The 14,690-nt window shown below is 32.7% G+C and overlaps 1 protein-coding gene across 1 annotated transcript in view; it reads left to right on the top strand.

The window, feature by feature from the left end:
- The first annotated feature begins 2,326 nt into the window (after window positions 1-2,326).
- Window positions 2,327-14,690, top strand: part of LOC132703348 (cerebellar degeneration-related protein 2-like) — a 111,519-nt gene continuing 99,155 nt past the window's right edge. The window contains exon 1 of the mRNA XM_060672539.1: window positions 2,327-2,607. Coding sequence (XP_060528522.1) covers window positions 2,532-2,607 — 76 coding nt within the window. The 5' untranslated portion in view covers window positions 2,327-2,531. The remainder of the gene's footprint in view (window positions 2,608-14,690) is intronic.

The following is a 14,690-nucleotide window of genomic DNA, read 5'->3' as shown; positions in this document are numbered from 1 at the left end:
GAAATTAAAGGGTAAGAAAGAAATAAAAATAAAATTATGAAAGTAAGAAACATTATGAAATATCAAGACAATTAAAACATAAACATAGTTTTATACCAAAATTATAAAATTGTAAAATTCTGTTGACACTATTTAATGTGTATATATACCTTAAATAAAAATATTATTATTATTATTATTATTATTTTGCTAAGAAAAATAATTTCATCGTGTCTATCACCGAAAAATTACTAGTCAAACTTTTTAATAGGAATTTCTGCTAAGAATACTTGCATACAATTAAAGCATCCGAATGAAAAAGTGACCAAGCAACGATAATTCGCTTAAAACTGAATTGTACAACAATTGCATTGTTACAGGTAATAAACAGACAATTAAAACATGATCGGTTCCGTAGATTACGATCAAGAGCACGATAATACAGTTTGGAACATTAACCCTTTTAACTAGCGCACACCTCGAGAAAATTACAACTATTCCATTTAGAGTCGATTATTAAAACTATTATGATACATATTACGAGATAATGGATGAACGCGTTAACACGGTGGCCGAGGTACCAGACGCGGTCATTATTCTGGCAGAATGTAACATTTAAAATTATTTCGTCTAGAGGGCCTGCAAAAAATAGACAGTATTAGACATTAGCAGAATTAAATGATGATTAGTTCGACATTAAAACTATGGAGTTGTCTCAATATTGGGCTTAATTATCTAATACGTCACCACTCAAGGTATGTTTTTGAGAAGTTTTAACATTTTTTTCTAGAACATTTAGTCTACTTTTCAAATTTGGTGAAATATATCGTTTCGTTAAAAAATAATGGGGCAAATTTTTCGTTTATATGTTATATGAAAAAGTCATATATACAAAGTGTCCCAAATTCGCTTCTCCGGATCTCCGTTCGTATTATACCTACAACAAAGGGCGAATGGCGAAAGTTTTAATGGAAACCTAGTGCATTTGACAACCGGCTTCAAATTTACGATCTGTAAATTGGTTTGTCGTGTTTCGCCAGTAAATCAAAAACGATTAAATTGAGAGCTGTCAAAATGTGACATTATTTAGACACGTTTTTAAGAGCAGTAAGATGGTATGACATGTCTCAATCGGTTGTCAATGTTTGCCTTTTACAAACACGTAAAAATTAGAAATTAAAAGAAAAGATATTAATTGAGAGTCTGTTTTTTTTTACAAAATCGTTTCCACAAATACTCTAAAGCGCAGAAAATGGAATGGAATTTCTATGTTCATAAAGACTTCTTCAGACTCCAAGTACAGTCCTCATTTATGTGAATGATTTCGGCCAAATGAAAGTTGAGCCGAACTTGCTAAATAACAGCCTCTTGACGAAGCAAATCTTAAATAGCTGCTGTTTATTTTAATCAGAAAACTTTCATTTAAAAACAAATTTATTAGTATCTCAAATTATTTTAAACACAAAATGTGAAAAACCCCCTCTTGCCATTATCTTACGCCCACTGATATATTATACAACATGCGACATAAACGAGTCTGATTCGACACCTGCGAAACGCAGCAGTTTATAAATGTGCATACTATACTTTTTCTACAGCTCTACAGCCATTACTACGCGAAAAAAATTTTCATACTATCCAGCCCATATAGCCACTAGAGATATGCTGATAATACCTTATAAAGCAACCATGAAAATTTTTTGAGAAGGTCCATTCAATATGCACATGTGTGAGATTTAGAAATCTGTTTTTTTGACCAATGACGTTGCGGCGTTTAATAACCAACATGGCCGCTGACAGAGCGTCAATAAGCTTCTTTACTATAGTATTTTCTGGAAATGTGTCTAGATTTAGTTAAATGTTCTGGGGAAACGAGTTAAGTCTGTGGAAAAATCATCACCTTCTCGACGAAAATATTAGAAGTAGGGCCATTATATTTTTTACGAGCTGTATGATCCAGGCGCAACCTAAAACGTGTACTAAGGAAAATTGACTTAAGGACGAAGTTAACGTGAAAATCGCAATCTACGATTTGTTTTAAATTGCGATTATTATTTTAATTCTTCGATTAAATTTGAAGCGTCTAGTATGCGAAGTGGAAAAAATATGTAAATTGGTTAATTAGAATCAAAATCCACGTAACAGTAACCACCAAAGAAAGAACGAGAAAACAGAAAACGACCACACTTCGAACACGCTAGCGCACGAATCATGTGTAGAAAGAGAATGTAATCGAAAAACAGGTAAGTACGCATGCCACACAAAAAAAAACATTTACGATTGACCACTTCGTGAATTCTTCTTCGGTACTCGTGCGCATTTTAATCTTATATGAGGCACGTATCCGATCAAGCTGGCCGGTATTCGTCCTTGTGGTTATGTGTGCGAGTTTATCGCGAAAGAATTTTTAAATATAGTCTTTTTGATGGAAACTTTTCTTTGATGGTACTACTATTTTATGAGAAAACGACGTTCGACTTGTCATGTTTTTGTCTGTATAGATCGTTTGTGTTTTGTGAATTTGTAACGGGCGCAAAAACTATTCAAAAATCATGGCCAGCTCCGAAGAATTCGAACGGGATTACTCTGCGCTGTTAAAGGTCAATTTAGATAGAGCTGGATATTCAGGTAAGTCTTAAAATTTATTCTCGGAAATCTACAATGTTGATGGTTTACCTTAGTCAGGACACTCAAGAATATATATACTTGGTGAAGTTTTTTTTTGCATTCAAGTGGAAATTGATAAAAACAATGTTCTTTTACTATGGTTTATTTGAATATGTTGAATGAATTTGTGTATTGAACTGGGGTGGCTTTTACTTGATGAAAATCCATTTATCAAAATAAATAAGAATTAAAAGTTCAGACATGGCAATTGTTTCGACAACACCGTGTCTTTATCACATTTGATAAAGACACGGTGTTGTCGAAACAATTGTCATGTCATAATATATAATTTCCTGAAAACCGGAATTTGTGTATGCCTACAATTTCGGGAAACCTACCAAAAATTTTCAAAGCGGCTTCAGCGGTTACCTAGATTCCTTGCTAGATTCCTAGCCGACAAACAACTTATGTAAACAGTCTAGATGCCCGCGGTTGTGTGAAAATAAAAGTAGAACTTCATGTTCGATCGACCGGTAAGAAAATATATCAACCCAAATAAGTGTAAGTATGTTATCGTGATCGTCTGTCAATTTTGGTTAGTTACACTTTGGCGGGATACTGACCTTAGGTATATGTTGCAGAGTTTAATATGCAGGTCGTATAATTCAGTAGCCTATGATGAAATTCGCGTTGAGAATAGATAAATAAATCGGGTAGAATTGTGCGTGGGACCTTACTTATACGTAATATAACCTGTCTTGAGAGGCGTATTTAAGCGGACGGTATTCGAAATATTTGCTATTGCTACTGGTGGTTTGTTCACTAGACTATGAATTTCGATTTGCAGTTTGTATGGTCCGGCAAGTATGAATTATTTGATGGCCTTATTAAAAATATGATTCAAAGTTGTTGGTACCTGGTTTTTTGTCGATTATAATTACTGGACTGGCTGTTAACGTTAAAATTTGTGACATTTTCTGTTCTTACGGCGGTTATCAGCGATCTCTTTTGAGTGTTGCACACCAACTTTAAAAACGCTTCGACGCCTTTTAAAACAACTTGTCATTTAATGAAGCAATATTTACATAATTAATTTTACACCGACAATTACAAATGACAATCCATAAATTTTAATATTCTTATATTCTTTTTGGAAACAATATTATATATTTACGACTGCAACATCTAAATTATGGTCACTTATATCTGCATGCGTAAAGGTCGATTTAACTGTAACAATAATTCGCAGCCGACGGGTTACAGACAAAATGGGGTTTTCGAAGAGTCATTGAGTACTAGCATGGCGCAAGAATATCCCAACACGAATTGTGACGAGAGTAAGTACATAGAAGACCACAAATTCAAAGGAATGAATTGACAATGTGACTGAGTTGGGATGCCTGAGAGATAAGAAAATAAAGTCAGTAGTTTGCAATTTTCTAACATTTAAATTAGAAAAAAAGAAGATTGCTGTTTCCAGCAGTTTACTTTTCAATATTTTGTGTAATAGTACTGCAAAATATACAGTATGTAACTTTTAATAAATTCAGTAAATCAAAAAAAATTTTTTTTTCGGTCATATGCTCGAACGCGATTTGTATTTTAGATTGATTGATTTTGATTTAAAAAATATTTAACAAACATTTTGTAATTATAACTTAACTTAATCATTTAACATAAACGGTGATTCATCAGAAAACAAAATTTTGTAGTAATTTTTTTTTCGACAAACGGTGAACAAAAACCACTACAACAAAATTAAATATCTTTTCGGAATGAGGATTTTTTTTTTAATTCTTCAGTAGAAATTAGGATTTCTATTTAAAAAAATTGCTCATGACGTTATTTCTCAAAAAAATTTCGCTGATTCACGGAATTTATTTCAAGTTAGAGGCTGATAAGGGCAAAGGGGCATATATCAAGCTTGGTAAAATATCAACGATTCTCGTTTACAGCGCAGCTGATGGACAAGGCAAGCCCCTGAAAGTTAAAATAAATGACGTGTTACTTAGATAGTGTGCATTTTCTAAATTAATATTTGTGTTTTCCTAATACCTTGTTTAAAGGGTAAATGCAAAACTAACCAAAATTGTTATGTAAAAAATTTTGAGATTAAATGGAATTTTTAAATTTGCGATTAGTATCTCGCCCTCTAGCGGATATATTAATCAATTTAAATAATAAAACATGATTGTTCGCAATTTTTCTTTGCTCACTTCTATTAAAAATTTTATTTTCTGGAAGCTTTACGCTTTCCTCGTTAATAATGTATCTTAAGAATCATTAAAAATACTCCATTTTAACATTGGAAAACTTTAATGGCGCATCGCGTATTTGGATATTTCCACAACTTTGGAAGTTACCGAATGCACTTTGAAGGATACCTACCCTTTACTTCAATAGTTTCTTTTGATAAAAATGATTTTTAATGGATGTTTGGACATGGCCATTTTTTTCCTACCATTTTTTAAAAAGGAACTTTAAATAGCCCTAACCTTTATTTTTGAAATGATATATCACAATCAGTAATTTTGTACTTCTATACCCAAAATATACCTAAAAATATCGATCGAAAGCCGTTTCTATATTAAATTTCTTTTTGGGAAAAAATATCTTCCTTAATACAAATATGCAAAATAATATTTTTGACTTTATAAATAATTTTTAATACTTCCTACTCTAAAATACCAAATTATTCACGGCTGAAGCGATCGCAAAGTGTCACTTGAAGATGTCAGCTTCGTTAAACACTGTCGCGAGCAACTTGGGATGTTTCTGATACTTGAATCACGGATTTGGAAGGAATCGGATTATGTCGGAAGATTATAGCTACTCAGTTAATTAACACTTCTAGAAAGCTGGTATAGACAGCACATAAGCCGATTCACTTACGAATATAGAACATCCATGTATCAGAAAGAAACTTTTTGGGAACGAGATTATTGCGTATCGGCAATATCGCTCAATTTTCAAGTCGCTAAAAGAAACCTGCGAATGTATACCTACAGAAGGTAATTAATATAAAAAGTTCTACATTAGAACTGAAAATCTTCTAGTACGTAGAAAAAATATAAACTAATTATTTGTGATGTATTCGGTTAATCAAATAATCAAATAATAATTAATGAAACTTATTGCATAGAGTTTCCCGCAGGCGCATATCATTCAAACCATCATTCCTTTCTTTCTTTCTCCGACAGAGCTTTGTCTCTCTACCACTCCCCAAAGTGTATTTTGACATTTATCAGTTCTCATCGTCATGTCGTACATTACTGGAATCAATCAATGCATTCGGGCAAAACTATAATAATAATAACAATAATATAATAATAATTATAATAATAATAATAATAATAATAATAATAATAATAATCGTAATAAATCCTCTATTTGTCAAAAAAAAGACACCATAATTCAATTTTTGACAAAAAGCACCCACTCGACATTATAATAACCGTTCACTAACACCTTTCTAAAAGAAAAATGTTATCGAGAAGGCCCTAGAGTCTACAACTAACCAAAACTAATAAGACTTCATTTCTTTTTGCATAACTTATACGACCCCGTTATATTTTTCCTTATCTTTATAATAACATTATTTTTGGAATTTTTAAAGTTGCGAGGTAATTCAATTTTCCCTCGTATCTCATAAACTATGTGTCGTATTCATAGACATCCCTCAAGGAAAACTGATGTTCGGTACAATTTTTGCGCAGATTACAGGTCGATCAAACACATTCATACGACGGCGACTATAAAACTACTCTTGCGTATTCGGCGCAAACTTATTTACGCCGGTAAATTGGGCAATCGATCAGAAACCCACGTAACAAGTAAATAATAGGAAATGTCATTGGTTTAGAAAAAATGTGCTAAACCTGGCGGGACACGTTATATGAGATATTGCAAAAGACGGAAGATAATTAGTTTAAACCATTACGATTGTTGAGTGTGTTATATTTAGTGAGCAGGTTGTCGCCATATTTTGCACATCTATAGAATACAATAAATATACGTCAATAATGGTTTTAACCACTCAATAATTTATCTGGTATTAAAATTGGCATCACAAGTTTAGGTAGATACGTGATAGATCGGTAGATATTTGGCGTTGCTAGACCAACCTGGGGCCTGTCCTGGTCAAATGAGATCTGGAAGAAAATTATGATATAAAATAAACTAAACGGTAGTTGAAATGCTACACGCCCTTATTGACTAGGTCCGATGTTAGATTTTCAACCAATTGTGCAAATCCCCAATCCTTGTGAGTGAATGAAGTACGGTTTTAATTTTAAAATAAAAACAAGGCTCCCAACATAATTTTCCGAATATTTCACTAAAGAATGGAAATTTCTCCATCATCCGGAAAGAGATGTCGAAATTGAAGGTACTCGAAATTATTGGGTTGTTCGGAAAGTCATTTCGTTTTTTTTGGGGAACATGAAAGACAGTTTTCGTATAATGAATAAATATTTTATTAAATTATATATTGGCCATTCTGGTCCAACACCTTTTCCCATCTTTCTGGCAGTAACATAATTCCCCTCTCATAAAAGTTTTGGTCCTTGCTGGCAAAAAACTGGTTCAGGTGGTTTTTGACATCTTCATTTGAGGTAAAGGTTTTGCCATCCAAAAAATTTTGCAGGGACCGGAACAAATAGTAGTCGGAAGGCGCCAGATCTGGAGAATATGGTGGATGTTGCAGTACGTCCCATTCAAACTGTAAAAGTTTTTGGCGAGTGACCAAACTTGTGTGAGGTCTCGCATTATCCTGGTGGAACACTACACCCTTCCTGTTGATTAATTCGGGCCTCTTCTCTTTAAGTGAATCATTCAATTTGTCCAGTTGATGACAATAGACTTCTGAATTAATCGTTGTATTGTCCGGCAAAAGCTCAAAAAAAACGATTCCTTTGACATCCCACCAAACGGAGAGCATCACCTTTTTTTGGTGAATGTTGGCTTTTGACACGCTTTGAGCCGGTTCATCTTTTCTGATCCATCACCTCTTGCGTTTAACATTGTTGTATACAACCCATTTTTCGTCCCCAGTAATAATCCGCTTCAAAAATGGATCATTTTCTTGACGTTTGAGGAGCGAATCACACACGTCAACGCGACGACACAAATTTCGCTCCGTAAGGACATGGGGCACCCACACATCGAGCGTCGAGGTTAAGCCCATGCCTTTCAAATGACCATAAACAGTCGAATTTGACAAATTTAATCTCTCACCGATCTCTCGTATGGTTATTTGCCGATTTGCATCAACTAATGCCTTTATCGCATCTTTGTCAGCTTCGACCGGCCTTCCAGACCGTAGTGCATCTTCGACATCAAAATTGCCGGATCGAAATTTTGCAAACCAGTTCTGGCACTGGAGTACTGTTAACAGGCCTTCTCTATACACATCCGTCAATTTTTTTCTTGCTTGGACAGCATTTTTACCATTTCTGAAGTAAAAAAGTAAAATATGACGAAAATGCTGCTTATTGCTCTCCACATTTAAAAGGGCACCAACCAAAAACTACTGCGTAGAATTAATAGAACTTTTTCACACGCAAGCCTTGCAATATCAGCTCTCAAGACATATAATGGTTATGCGGCTTAAGTGTGAAGTTGGTTTCGAAAAAACGTAATTAAGTCCTCTGACGGGAAAAAACGAAATGACTTTCCGAACAACCTTATAGAAAATCTTTAGGGTGTGTCAGTGTATCAGATCAGTTTATTTTGGATGATACTCTGATTAGCTTTTTTTTTACAATCGCCATCCGTTTGGGCTGTAAACAAACCCAGTTTTTCTATGGTCCTTGTAAGCAACAGTGTATGGCACTAATATCTCTGTCAACACTTGTTATTTTACATCTCATATTTAATTTTAATTTCTTTAAATGCAAAAATGCAATCATCATATACTGAACAGATCACATTACCAATCTAGAAGTACTGCGCCGGATGTGAAAAGACCCGTGATAATAAAGTGGACCGGCAGCAGCTTTGCAGTAAATTTTAATCAGTGTCATTTTTGATAGAAAAGCTGCAAGAGTTAACTATGCGATCTGTTATGAGAAATCAAATTTGAAAAAAAAAGATAGAAATCAAGATATTTTTTAACGGTGCTGGTCCGGCTGTTTCGTCAGGACCTGCTTATGTCGCGATAAGTAAAGTTGAACATTCCCAGTACTTTAATTTTGTCTGGGAATTCTAAATCGTGGTATCAAGATCGATTGTTCGATTCGTTAAAAATTCGCGTTAACACGTAACAGTTTATTAAAAATGATTACGCAACCACAAATCAAACAAACCAAATAAGGTCGATCGGATATTTTAAAATGGGATAAGGTTGCCGTTATAACATTTCTCGAATACGTTGGGGATGTTATCTGTCAAATCAATCGGCTGTCGTGGTATTAAACTGCAAAGTGCAGCAATTAAATTTTCCGCACGATTTGAGTGTTGCATCAAATGCGCGAGGCTACTCATTGTTGTTAAATTTCGATTGTTGGTTTTCAATAAATATCCATCTATTCATTAATAATAGCTTCTAGAAAGTGAAATTCAGCTTGAACGTTTAACGTGGTAATGTGGGGATGCGGTCATTAATAATATAATTTTGGTGTTTTCATATTGCTCAATTCTAAGGGCGTGATGACTCGCCTTTTTTCTATTAATAACATTTTGATTGGTTGGGTTCCGTTCAAGACGAGATGAAAATGTGATTGAAAAAATATGAGTAATATGAAATCTCATACAAGGTGAATGGATTTTTTCATACGGCTGACAGCGTAGCGGCGTTTTTGAAGTACTTACGGCAGCAGTTTGGTTTTTTCATTATCTGAATATCGAGCCAGGGTGTGTGTTTTTGGAAAACAAACAAACTAAAAAAATTTGTAGGCTTAAATGAAATTTATAATTTACTAAGTTTAATAGATTTGATTCTATTATATACTATATACGGAGGACTCCAGTACCAGTACGGATAATTTAATAAGGTACCGTAATAGGGAAACGTACAATCTTAAAGATTTGAAAAAAAATTGTTGAGTGAATCGGTCACTATAAAATATTTTTGGATAATTGAAGTACAGGGGGGGGGGGGCACTTTATTAGGGGCCTGTACCTTTTTTCAGGAACTATTGATTTTAGAAAAAAAAGATTATTCAAGAGTTTTATGTTTTAAATTAAATTTTAAAATTATTTATTTTTTATATATATAGGGTATCTAATAAGTGCTGGAGCGCCATTAGTTTTAAAATTTGAAATGGAACAGGCTCTATATATTGATATTTTTAGAACTCTTGCCAAAAATAAAGGTACCTTTTATAGAAATTACTTATTCGAATTTTGTGTAATTTAGACAGAAATTGAGATTATATATTTTTTTATGCCAAATTATATTCTTAGTAAATATGGGCTTCTACAGCTGACAGTAATGACTACTTGATCAAATTTTAAACACATTTTTAGAAGACTTCCTTCTAACGATATCCGATGCACTAGGTATTTTACAATTATACAGGGTGTCTTAAATTGAAGTACATTTTTTTTTAATTTCAACTTGCAGTATTCATTTTTTTTACTGAGACGCAAATGTTTTTGATATTTTTTCTCAAAGCGAATCAAAATACATATAATTAGGTATACATATCCCATACCTAATTCTAATGGTTTTCGAAATTTTTAGGACCAAACTCGCCGGCGAATATTTTAAATTTTTATTTAATTTTAATGATTGTTTCAACAAATGATGAGACTTTTTATTATGTTTTCGCATATTTCAATAAAGTTTTCATTAATAGTAAAAAAACTCCCATTTCTATAAAGGGCATGATAATGTTATTATGAAAGGTACTTTTTACCCTGGTAGGCTGTGGTAACCAAATAATAATTGTTTTAAGTGACGTTATAATTAAGAGTCAGAGTTTGAAAGATGTGATTTGAATATACGGTGCAACAAAAAAAAATATGCTTGAATGTTTTTTATCGAATTCTAAAAGTCCAACTCTGACTCTTAGAGAGTATGAAAGAAAGTTTTCTGTAAGGCGGATTCCAGAGAAGAAGCTATTTCAAAAAATTTATGCAAAGTTTAGGCAAGATGATAGCGTTCTACCAACGGTCAAGAAAAGGCCACGGCAAGGCCTAACACAGGAGAAGCAGTTGGATATACTACTACATTTTGAGAATATAAAGGAATCCTCCACTCGTCAATCCACGTTGGAATTGGATGTTAAAAGAACTAACCTCAGAAATTATATATATATATATATATATATATATATATATATATATATATATATATATATATATATATATATATATATATATATATAGTTTGGCTTAAAATTACACACACACACACACACACACACACACACACACATATATATATATATATATATATATATATATATATATATATATATATATATATATATATATATATATATATATATATATATATATATGCTGCCTGTTTTTTCCAATGTTAACGTAACGTAACCAAAGTAAAATTTTTTAATTTTTTCATTTTATTTTTTTTATTATATATATATATATATATATATATATATATATATATATATATATATATATATATATATATATATATATATATATATATATATATATATATATATATATATATATATATATATACTATGTTTTGCTTTCCCACTTGTAGTTGCGATTTTGAAATTTTTCACCGTTTTTAATGTCCTTGGAAAATGGTACCAGACTTTTTCTCGGCAACACGCTGAGCAACACGCCAAATACAGAATTATTCATTGGTATTTTTAAAGATTCATTGAATAATAATACCTTTTTTTGCATCATCAGTTCATTCATTTGTTTTGAACATAATTTAAGTATATAATATTTTCAAGTGCTAAAATTGACATGAAAAATTGACCTTGGATTTGACATTTTTAGTGGGGTGTTTCAGGCGACTTTTATTATGTATAAATAATAAAAGCCTTCAAGATCGTCTGAATTAAGGGGCGCGAGTTTTAATAAGTTAATCTCTGTCGAAATAAGCTGTTACTTCTGTGTATCATTAAGTTATTAAAGTGGACGTAACTATTTAAGAAGCCACGGAACGATGAGAGAGCGAAATAACTATTATTATGTCATTAACATTTGATTATTTTTCAGTTTCAGGGGGTAAATAGCTTACGCATTGCTACTCCCTGGTCTTGAACGCAAGGGTTAAAACAAAAATTGATTTTATTTTTTCTAATTAAGAATTGACATTGACATTCAAATAACAAAAATGAATACAAAGCCTCCCCACCATTGATGTTTTTTTTTAACTTTTGAAATGTCATTATACTTCAATAATTAACGATCTCTGTCCAAACAAGCTTTGATTTGTGTGTATAATTAATTAATAAAATTATTAAGGGCGCGAAAGTATCATTATACTATAATAGCACATAACCAACATGCTTGCAGGGGGTAAATCTCTTACGTAGTTCTACTACTTATGTTTACTTGTTATATATAATAATGTTTTATTGGTGTATCTGTATTTTCGATTAGATTTGTCGGGAAATGGTTATGCAATTTTTTTTTATAAATCAACGTACTTTAAATTTTTGTTTTTCATGAAAAACTTTTGAAATGCTTTAACGGTTTATAAAAAAATAATTATTTGGTTTGTTTGTTCAGCATCATGTGATGTGATCAGAAGAGTCAGAAGGTTGTACTAGGAACGATTCCCGATAGACAAAAGACGTAAGAATGTTGCACTATAACAACATATGTTAAATGTCTTAAGTGACATAGTGACATGCCATAAGCACAAACTCGAACTCATTAACGTGTGGGCTGGGACCGTTGATTGCCATTCCCAGGAAGATAAATGGAGAACTTTTTCCATAACACTTTACAATAAGATTAATAATTTTTTTCCTCCGGTTGGCACATGACCAAATGTACTTTTTTTATAGTCTTCGTAATATTAAATTTAAACTCCTCATATGAAAAATATCCCAAATGCCAATTTTCACTGAAATATGAAAAGTAAATCAGAAGTTATTTACAAAAAACAAAAGTAAACATTTAACTTTTGAATCCTTTTCATAACCCCCCATATATTATGCGGCATCCTGTTTTATGCACTACACGGTTTTGCAAATATTTTATTGGTAATCTCTGTCTACTTTATTTTATTATTTATTGATTTCGAAAGGTTCGTATTTCACATCATGTTGTACTTTCTGAGAACTGACTTTCTTCATGAACTACGTGAATATTTTCCCATTGTGCCGCAGTAAAAACAAAAAAATGTTTTAAGGTCGTTCACATCGTACCCGTTTCGTGTCCAACGCCTCACGACGAAAATGTGAAAATCATCTAATTTAAACTTTTACTTAAACGATAACATTGTTGTCTGTTTTGCAATTTCTCCGCAAGCCTCCCACACCCTGTACATTACCGGCAAATTGTCAATTTAGATGGGCTTGGCCCACCGTACCAGGCGGCTATCAAAGCAAAAATTAGAAGTTCAGACTCTAAAAAATCGTTTTACTATCTCATTGTTACGCCCAGAACTATTTTTGCTCGGTGTGCATTGATTATATTGGATTTACGACAGGTTTTTGTATCTGCTCGGTAATTAAACATTGCAAGTGTTTGCATACAATTTAGCAATCTTAAACAACTTTCTAAACGTTCATTGGATACGATCGGTGAAGATGAGCCGTAATGTCGCGTAACTTGTATGGATCCCAGATCTGTCTCCATTGTTCGAATAAAACTTTGGCGCAGTTTATCTTATCCGAAATTTCCCGACTGTTATTTAAAATTTTTGTGAAATAAAGCATTCAAAATATCAAATAGAATCAGTTTGGAAGTGATCAGTTTTATAAACCCTAAATGTTTATTCCCTAATTTATTTTAAGGCTTGTCCAAAATAAATTTTCGAAAAAGCTTCTTTTGAAAACATTTCTTTGGCGTTGTAAAAATGTTAAGGTTTTTTTAAACCAACATGCTACTCGACGATGCTAACAATTTGGAAAGACCTTATGATATTGTATTTCTCAAAAATTGGAGCCTTCTGGGATATTTCGTAGAGATTATTGCTAGGTGTATAATGAATTGGTAGCTTGTTAATTTTTCAAAGAAACTTCCACCGGCTACTGTAATACTTTTTATAAAACTTCAGGATTCCTCCTGCGTCGGTTTTTGTTGAGTCGAACTAGTTCGACTCAACAAAAACCGACGCAGGAGGAATGCAGAAGTTTTATAAAAAGTAATTGGTAGTTTGGGTTAGTTAGTTAGTAGTTTTAGAAAGATCGCATAACATAAATATTGATATATGAAGATTTATTATTGTTCGACACCACTAAGTTATTTAGAACACTTATCTACAAGCACTTAAGGCATCCACCATTTCGTCACGACCGCATTCATAATTATTGGAAAAAACTTTTATTTCATAAAAAAAATTACCGATGTTATTGTTTAATCGATTGCGTGGAGTGTATATTTTGATGAGGTAACTGACCAAAATTTTGAACTTTTCTTATATAATATAGAAAGTATTTACCGGCATTTGTTCCGTGATGAGGATGTTGTTTTACCATTTACAAAACTTCTGGATTTCTCTTGCGTCGGTTGTTGTTGAATCGACTTGCTGACGTTTCGCCAATCATCCTGCGGGATTCTTCAGAACTTAACCGAAACTGCTTTTGATAGAACGGTTAATATTTCTAATGTGGAAGTGCTTGTAGGGTGTTTTATTTCTGTAAACAAAGAATTGATAACCGTTTATTTTTGGGCCGGATAGTGATGAGATATCGGTCTATGTGCGTAGGTTTTCTGTAAACCGAATGACCGAATGTTAGGTTTGATTTTCTATGGATAAGAATGTCCAAGAACGGGAGCTTATTATTAGTTAGATTCTTGGTTCTAGACTAGTGATAATGTAGATCCCATAGCTGTTCTCAACGTTTGTTAAAAAATTTGGATGATTGGCGAGTCAGCTAGTTCGATTCATCAACAACCGGCGCAGGGGGAATCCAAAAGTTTTGTAAACAGTATTACAGGCCTGCGGAAATTTCTTGATACTTAAAATAAACCATTAATGAAGGAACTTGAACTTG

This window comes from Cylas formicarius, unplaced genomic scaffold (assembly GCF_029955315.1).
Source record: "Cylas formicarius isolate icCylForm1 unplaced genomic scaffold, icCylForm1.1 PGA_scaffold_6__28_contigs__length_40554024, whole genome shotgun sequence".
NCBI lineage: Eukaryota > Metazoa > Arthropoda > Insecta > Coleoptera > Brentidae > Cylas > Cylas formicarius.
Note: the sequence above shows the minus strand (reverse complement) of the source record. Positions and strands in the feature narration are given on the sequence as shown.